Source organism: Varanus komodoensis, unplaced genomic scaffold, assembly GCF_004798865.1.
Source record: "Varanus komodoensis strain SLA01 unplaced genomic scaffold, ASM479886v1 scaffold81, whole genome shotgun sequence".
In the NCBI taxonomy this organism is placed as follows: domain Eukaryota; kingdom Metazoa; phylum Chordata; class Lepidosauria; order Squamata; family Varanidae; genus Varanus; species Varanus komodoensis.
The window spans coordinates 1,176,058-1,184,598 of record NW_025336495.1 but is presented as its reverse complement, the minus strand read 5'-3'; the positions used below and the strand labels follow the sequence as shown (position 1 = coordinate 1,184,598).

General features: G+C 47.6%; 3 protein-coding genes across 6 annotated transcripts in view; 1 reads left to right on the top strand and 2 right to left on the bottom strand.

Moving 5' to 3' along the window:
- Nucleotides 1-126, bottom strand: part of NIPSNAP2 (nipsnap homolog 2) — a 13,878-nt gene extending 13,752 nt beyond the window's left edge. The window contains exon 1 of the mRNA XM_044456073.1: nucleotides 22-126. Coding sequence (XP_044312008.1) covers nucleotides 22-107 — 86 coding nt within the window. The 5' untranslated portion in view covers nucleotides 108-126. The remainder of the gene's footprint in view (nucleotides 1-21) is intronic.
- Nucleotides 127-892: 766 nt separating this feature from the next.
- Nucleotides 893-8,541, top strand: part of LOC123036667 (merlin-like) — a 37,169-nt gene continuing 29,520 nt past the window's right edge. Inside the window, exon 1 of the mRNA XM_044456060.1 lies at nucleotides 893-1,019. The gene's annotated coding sequence lies outside the window, so the exon portion shown is untranslated. The remainder of the gene's footprint in view (nucleotides 1,020-8,541) is intronic.
- Nucleotides 5,433-8,475, bottom strand: MRPS17 (mitochondrial ribosomal protein S17). Of its 4 annotated transcripts, none has more exons than XM_044456068.1 (3): nucleotides 8,435-8,475; nucleotides 7,444-7,590; nucleotides 5,433-5,843 (listed from the first exon to the last, which is right to left on the bottom strand). In XM_044456068.1, the coding sequence occupies exons 2-3, from the start codon at nucleotides 7,564-7,566 to the stop codon at nucleotides 5,553-5,555; spliced, it is 414 nt and encodes a 137-aa protein (XP_044312003.1). In that variant the 5' UTR covers nucleotides 7,567-7,590; nucleotides 8,435-8,475; the 3' UTR covers nucleotides 5,433-5,552. The 4 variants fall into 4 exon arrangements, with proteins under 4 accessions (XP_044312003.1, XP_044312005.1, XP_044312004.1 ...); XM_044456070.1 differs by lacking the exon at nucleotides 8,435-8,475 and adding an exon at nucleotides 8,277-8,381; XM_044456069.1 differs by lacking the exon at nucleotides 8,435-8,475 and adding an exon at nucleotides 8,137-8,270.

Sequence of the window (8,541 nt, the reverse complement as noted above, 5' to 3'; positions counted from 1 at the left end):
CCCCCCCGCGGCCCCGCTCACCTGAGGAGAAAAAGGCGGGAAGGCGCCCCCTGCGCGGGGAAGGCGCCGGGGCGGGGGCGGCCGCGCAGCAGCGCCCGGGCCGCCATCTTGACCGCCTCCGCTGTGGGGAGCGCCGGCGAGGGGGCGCAGTGCGCCCCGGCAGCCACTAGGGGGACCCCTGAGGGCGAGGAGGGCGGGGGTCGCTGCCTCCGCGGCCGGCGAGAGGGGCTCGTGGCGCGGGCTGCTTTTGGGGGGCGGCTCGGCTGGGCTCGGCTGAGGCAAGCGGCGTCCGGCGAATCCTGCCCGCGTCGTGGGAAAGGGGGCCTGAGCCGCCGCCGCGGTTAAGACGGATTCACGCGGTCCATGTGCCGCCTCCGGTTAAAGGCCCGCGGGGGCCCCGCACGGGCAGCGCGCAGCGGGGCGGAGGGCGGCCCCGGGCGCCTCGCCTGGGCTCCGGTCCCCGCTCGCCGTGGAGCCAGGCGGGCCGCCGCGGACTCCGCGCCCGGCCCACCTCGCAGGGCGGTTGTTGGGGGATACGACTGAGGGCAGGAGGCGGCGACGGGTACAAAGCAGCTCTACCAGGGCTTCATTCAACCAGGGCGAATAGCCACGGAGAGCCATGACCTGCCCAGCCCACTTCGAAACGCGTCCCTGTCTCCATCTTGTGGGAGGGAATTCAGCGGTTCACGCTGCCTGGGTGAAGGGCTCCTTCGTCTTCGTCACTGCACACCTCCTTGGGTTCTCGTTTTATGGGAGTGGGGGAAAAAGGTCTCCCTCTGCACTTCTTCCACACAAGCATCATATCTCCTCTTGACAGAGTGCACAAAATTGTGTTTGGTGTTCCAGGATGGAGCAGTAAAGAATAAGAAATCAAAAGAATAAAACAACTTATTCGTAAAAGCATGGCTGGTTAATTTAGGAAGTATCTGAAACAATGTTTTTCAGGAGGTGCAAAAAACAGTACATTGGTAGCTCCCACCTGACATCCAGAGGCAGGAAGCAGCACAGAAATAGAGCAGGTACGCTAGCTAAACTTTATTGCTGATGTAGGGAACGTTTGGCCCTCCATATCTCGATGGACTCAACAATAAGAAAACTAAGATCATGGCATTCGGTTCTCTCACTTCCAGGCAAATAGATGGAGAAGAAATGGAGGTAGTGACAGATTTTATTTTCCTGGGCTCCCAAGATCACCGCAGATGGGGACTGTAGCCAAGAAATTAAAAGACGCTTGCTCCTGGGGAGGAAAGCTATGGCAACTCTAGACAGCACACTAAAAAGCAGAGACATCACCCTGCTGACAAAAGTGCGTATCATCAAAGCTAAGGTTTTCCCAGTTGCAATGCATGGCTGTGAAAGTTGAACCATACGGAAGGCTGAGCGCCGAAGGATTGAGGCCTTTGAATTGTGGTGCTGGAGGAGACGCCTGCGAGTACCTTGGACTGCAAGGCGATCAAACTTCGCAACTAACAACAACAATTTCAAAGGACTGCAATCCCCAATATTCTTGACTATTGCCCATGCTTATTGGGGCTACAGGGAGCTGGAGTCCAACAACATTTGGAAGGCTAAAGGATTCACAACCCTGCCCTGTTGCTCTCCTTGAGAAAAGACGGAGCACCTCTGAACATGAGCAAGGTCCATTTCATCCTCGAAGGGTCCTGAATGTTATGCCACAGAACTGGCCTTGGGAGTCTGCTCCTACAGCATACTGGCAGACTGTTTTTCTGACAGGAAACAGCTTTTTAAAATTCCCCCCAAAACACATCTCTAATTATCCCAGTATATCTTTTGCTTTATGTTTTAAACACTCATAATAGGTAGCAAGACACTTTTAATAAATGAGCTTCTTTTCTGGCTTTGCATCCTAACATTCTGGTAGTGGGCCAGAAGAATGAAATTCTGGCCAATATGCTAATAACTGTATTATAAAGATGGCTATTTGTGACTAATCCACAAATTTAAGAAACACTAAGAATGTTAATTCTATACACTTGAGCAACTCAACTCTAAACAAGCTTATTCAGAAATATGTGATAGAATTCAATGGGATTGTCTCTTCTAACCTATTGGAATCCAAAGTTTTCAAACTAACTTCAATAGAATTGCCAGAACTCAAGAGTTTTTTTAGACTCCAGCAGTAATTTTTTTAGATTTCAGGAATGCCAAAAATTAAAATGCAGTTGACATCTCTTACAAGCAAATTATGTTCATGTATCCTTTGTGCCACAGGTTGATTTGTTGCTAGTGGCGAAGTCGTGTCCGAGCCATTGCGACCCCATGGACAACATTCCTCCAGGCCTTCCTGTCCTCCACCACCCCCGGAGTCCACCCAAGCCCACACCCACCGCCCCATTGACTCCATCCAGCCACCTCATCCTCTGCCGTCCCCTTCTCCTGTTGCTGTCCATTGTTCCCAGCATTAGGCTCTTCTCCAGGGAGTCCTTCCTGCTCATTAGGTGGCCAAGATATTTGAGTTTCATCTTCAGGATCTGGCCTTCTAAAGAGCAGTCAGGGTTCATCTCCTCTAGGACTGACCGGTTTGATCGCCTTGTGGTCCAAGGGACTCGCAGGCGTCTCCTCCAGCACCACAGTTCAAAGGCCTCAAGCCTTCCTTATGGTCCAACTTTCACAGCCATACACTGCAACTGGGAAAACCACAGCCTTGACTATACGCACTTTTGTTGGCAGGTTGATGGCTCTGATTTTTAGTGTGCTGTCTAGATTTGCCGTAGCTTTCGTCCCAAGGAGCAAGCGTCTTTTAATCTCTTGGCTGCAGTCCCCGTTTGCGGTGATCTTGGAGCCCAGGAAAGTAATATCTGTCACTTCCTCCATTTCTTCTTGGACATGCACATGGTGGGCAAGTTGTGAGCGGAGCTGGCTGGAGCCAGGGGTCAGACTAGATGGCCCTGGAGACCCCTTCTGACTCGCTCTGTTTCTGTGTTTCTTCCCCATCTATTTGCCAGGAAGTGAGAGGACCGGATGCCATGATCTTAGTTTTCTTAATGTTGAGTTTCAAGCCAACTTTTGTGCTCTCCTGCTCACCCGCATCAAGAGGCTCTTTATTTCCTCTTCACTTTCTGCCATTAGAGTGGTATCATCTGCATATCTGAGGTTGTTGATATTTCTACCGGCAAACTTAATTCCAACGTGTCATTCATCCAGCCCTGCCTTTCTCATGATGTGCACTGTATAGAAGTTAAATAGGCAGGGCAACAGTATACAGCCTTGCCGAACTCCTTTCTCAATTTTGAACCAATCAGTGGTTCCGTGCCCAGTTCTCACTGTTGCTTCTTGACCCGCACACAGGTTTCTCAAGAGACAAATAAGATGGTCTGGTATTCCCATCTCTTGAAAACCTGCCACCATTTGTTGTGATCCACACAGTCAAAGGCTTTAGCATAGTCAATGAAGCAAAAGTAGATGTTTCTCTGGAACTCCCTAGCTTTCTCCATGATCCAGCGTTTGTTGGCAATTTGAACTCTAGTTCCTCTCCCTCTAGTTCCTCTCCCTGGCAACACACAGGTGTGTGAGGGGGTGTCACACAGAGGTGGGGAGAGACCTGTTCTCCCCTGCAGAGGAAGGCAGGACGTGCTCCAACAGGGCAAAGCTCAGGGAGCCAAGCTTCAATTTGGATGCCAGGAAGCACTTCCTGACGGTTAGGACCCCGAGGGTGTGGCATGGGCTTCCCCGGGAGATGGTTGAGGCCCCATCAGTGTGGGTGTTCAAGGATAGGCTGGACGTCCACATGGTGGGCATGTCATGAGCGGAGCCGGCTGGAGTCGGGCGTCAGACTAGATGGCCCGGGAGGCCCCTTCTGACTCACTGTTTTCTGTTTCTTTTCGAAATCTTGCCAGTACTTCTGGTAGTTCTCGGTCCACATACTGCTGGAGCCGAGCTTGTAGGATTTTGAGCATCACTTTGCTAGCATGTGAAATGAGTGCAATGGTGCGGTAGTTCGAACACTCTTTGGCATTGCCCTTCTTTGGGATCAGAATGTAAACTGACCTTTTCCAATCCTGTGGCCACTGCTGAGTTTTCCAAATTTGCTGGCATATTGAGTGTAGCATTTTAACTGCATTGTCTTTTAGAATTTTGAATAGCTCAGCTAGAATACCGTCGCCTCCACTAGCTTTGTTGTTGCTCAGACTTCCTAAGGCCCATCTGTTGATACCCACTAATTAATGTTTCCTCCACATATAACTTTGACCCATTCTGCAGCAGGCTTGCTTTTTCTGCATCATGTAGATTCTGCAGACTTGCAGACTGTTTTTTAGTGGGTGAGGGATTTGCGTAAGAGTGCATGGGTGCTAATGAACAGTTGCAAACAGGAAGAATGTTCTCATATAACCCTAAATTAAAAGGCCAATTCTGTCAATGAGTGGAGACCTGACAATCTGCCAACTACAGACAAAATGGGTTTAAAAAAATCTGTACATCCCTAGCCCTTTGTAATTTCCATCATCTTGGAACTTGAAAGGGGAACATAAAGAATCAGCTCACAAACATCTTCCTAATTTTTCTTTTTCCTCAACATCCAGCCTGGCAAAAGTGCAATTCCAAACGCTGCATATAAACATTACTTTGCTCAAAAAATGGATTATCTTGCTCCTATTCACACATAATGACAACCCTTGGGTTGCTTAAACTATGTGTTGCTGGTGCCATGTGGGAATTAGTCAGCTGTGTGTTTTCTGCTTTTGCTTCGCATTTGGTTTCTCAAACAAAACATGGTTTATTATTCGGTCAGAACCCTGAGTTCTTTGTCCCTCAACAACCTAGAGTTCTAGGTTCTGACTGTACCAAGCATACTCCAGAGCTGTTCATGAAAGCAAATGCAAAGCAGAAGTGAATGTGTCGTGGGCTCACTCACTTCCAGCATAGCCCCAACAGGGCACACCCATGAATTCATATTACATGCAAGCCCTCGTCTCAGTTCCGCTGAGCTTCCAAAACTGCCCGTTTCACTGATTTTCTTAAAGCAAGGAACCCTCAGTTAACCGTGATGGCATACTATACTGAAAAACAAGTTTTGAAAACCAGAAGTTGTAGGTCACATATTAGAACTGGATTATAGGTATCAAGTGTGGGGCGGAGTTATCTGCCTTTAACATTCTGAGTTTTCCTCTTGTGTGTCATCTTCTAATTTTAGTTTTATTGGATTTTAGCACTTTAGAACTGCCTTTTAAGTGGCTGGGTGAAAATAGGGGTAGACAATCTTTTTTCTGCTGAGGGCTGAGGCAATCTCTCCAGAGCTCCATCGCGGTTATGGAACTCTTTTCTGCATGGAGAGGATTACATTCTAAATGACTATGCATTGATCTGAATATTATCAGGCAGAGTAGAGACATATCCATTATAAGGAGCTTACATTCTCTGCTATTTGCAGTATTTTAAAAACAAACAGAATCCTTCTGTTATGCACAACTAAATGCACATGTTAAACCTAGTTTATTGTAATCATGGCCGTATTAGAAAAGGCCACATACACACAAAGTCACATACAATCTCTTCAAAGAGACACATGTAAAAGTCCCACTGCTCCAACACGTTTATTTGTCTGGAGACGAAACAGTCAGCTCTTGAAGTTTTTCACTCAGGTAGCTGGTATCTCTATCAGTCAGGTTTTCTGAGTCTGTTACACTTTCTAGGAACCTTTGACCTGTGCAGGGCTTCCCTGTCACTGGATCAATGACTTTTCCAACCTTGTATACAATCTCAGCGAGTTCGTGTTTCACATGCTTGCTCCTTCGCTCAGGCAGGGCTTTCAGCAGAACAATGTCTCCCTCGATGCACTGCTGCTGAGGGTCGTGAGCGAAGTAGGTCTTCCGCTTGTTATAGAACTTAAGTAGAAAAGGAGAAAGGGCATAAGGATTCTTTGGAGTGGTGCTGTTATTCTGAGCAGAGCAAAATCAGGGCCATTAAGCTGTCTGAACCCGTTCACTAACTTTATGGAGGCAGGTTAGACAGGGACAACCACTTAGTTGAAGGTTATATACTGAGTAATAGTTACCCCAGTTCTCCTCATTCCTACTCTGACATGTTAACAATTCTCCTACATGGGATCTAGGATAGAGAACCAATGTAGCAGCTGAAGCTGAAAGGGGGCGGGCGGGCGGGGGGGGGGGGGGGGAGGCAAGCCACATACTATACCTAAATGTTACAGTGGAAATTGGATGCATTTTACTAGTCAAAGCCTGAAAAACTATAACCATGAAGAGAAAACACTGGTTAAGTTGTAGCTTATTCTTGAGGATGTTTCTGCAAAATTATATTTATTATTTACTAAATAAATGTATAATGCCTTGACTACATTAAGCACATCTAGAAGCAGTTTACACACTTAAGTTTAAAACACAAATGGTTCAGTTAAAATGCTTAAAAGAAGAATAAAATGTACCCCAATTAGAAGAAAACAAAGAAAGTTCTCAGAACGTGTTAGCAACTCATTTTAGGTGGCATGACCAGATCTTCTAGAGATGATCAGAAGCAGTGTTAGCACAAAATGAGCAATGTTCTGAACAGGGAGCTAGTGGCTCAGGCCCAGAGAGAGAGAGAAAGTGAGAGACAGCGCTGCATTTGTTTGTGCAAGCATGTGCGTGCAAGCACCTTGAACAGGACTTATGGCATGAGAGCTGGAGGACAATGCACCACCCTGGGAAACATGCTCTCTCAAGAACTGCAGGTCTCAAGAGTGAGTGCTGGTATCTCCTGTGAACAGGTTAGAAGAATTAAATGAAGTATGAGAGGAAGGAGAGACAAGTGCCAGGGAATTCGACTTAATTAGCACAACATGTCTATCGTGCTTTGTCCCCCCTCTGGCAAGGAACCTAAAGTGCCATCCATGATTGATGTCATCCTCCTCCTCCTCACCATTTTATCCTCACAACAGCTCTGTGAGGTAGATCCCATTGAGAGTTGCAAGGGGTACCCAGTAAACTCTTCATTTTTCGGCACCAGGCAAAGACCTTTCTATTCAAACGTTATTTTAATTGTTAATATTTATTTATTTTATTCTTTGGCCAGGGCGACTTAATTTATATTGTTTTATAGGATTCTATTTATTTATGGTTGTGAGCCGCCCCGAGGCTTCGGCGAATGGGGCGGCATAGAAGTTCCCTAATTAAGTAAGTAAGTAAGCTTCATGGTTGGAGTGAAGACTCCCAAGTGAGAGGATGGCAACACCACAGCTTTAATTTTCTAGGTATTTTTCTATCTTTGGGCCTATCTATGTTGCAAATATTGTGATTAAGCAGCCAGAAAATTATAGCTTGAGTATCAGAGATAGTCACCCTAGGACAGCTATAGCCGCCATCTATACAGACCCGCACATTTATTATTTATTTTATTTCTTCAACTGATATTCTACAATACTAGTCCAAAGAGACTAACAGACGTGGTAGCTTTTCTGCCTGGTTTTCCTAACTCTGGAGGAAGCTTTACCTTTAGTAAGTAAGGATCCAGCACCAGCCGTGTTACTCTCACTTTGGCTGTTTTGCGCATTTTGGTCCCAATGACTTTTCCTATGATCCATTTTGCGTGGACAGCACCGCGTAACACAGACATACCTCAGGTATGATCACCAGTACCCTGAGAATCAAACGCAAGGATAATTTCAACAGCAAATGCAGTGGCTGATCAAAACTACTTAGAAAGACTTCCGCTGAATTAATAAATTTTGCTCATATTTGAGCCATGATCTAAACAAAGGAAGATCCCAGTTAGTTCAGTCTGATTACTAAACTCCCATATTTCTTAGTCTGCAATTTGTTTTACTTGTCTGCTTATTTCTCATAAGCAGAGCCCTTCTCGTAAGTGAAGATTTTTACAGGCTAAGACCGCAGCATGCTAACAAAAGAAAAACAGAACAGAGATTGAATTGCTGCTGTTTATTAAGAACCTGATGCCCACAGGTGGCCGGTGCCAAAGGCAGGAAAGGATGTTGTTTCAGATTCAGTCTGTTGTAAACAAGGAAGCTGATCTAACATTCCATTTTTATGCCCTCCAAAAGCACGTTAAGGCTAAAAAGGGGGAATGGAGGCCGCAATCCTATGCACGTTTTCCTGGGAACAGGCCGCACTGAATTTAGGGGACTGCTGCTTGAAGCTAGAATGGAACTGCACTGTACTTGCACACCTTAAGAGCAGCTTCCCCGCTCCAACCTGGCGCCCACCAGGTAGGCTGGACTCAACCCCATCATCCACGGCCAGCTGCGGGCCTCGCGGGATCAGGATGGAAACGAATGGCCAATCCAAGAGGGCGGGGAGGCTACCCACCAGCGCTCTGCGCATCTCCAACTCCCCCTCTGCGCGAACGAGCCCCTGCCAGAAACACCAGGCCCCTGCCCCGCAGAGGGAGAAAAGCCTCCCCCGCTGCCCCCCGGGGCAAGGCCACCGTCCGCACCGCCCCCCATAACCGCCGCTGAAGCACTCACTCTCGTCACTGACTCCAGGCTGGGACCGGAAAAAGGAAGCGGCGGGGCGGGACCGGAAGCGGAAGGGCGAGCCGCCGGTTCCGCCGCAGCCCTTCTAGGAATGGCGG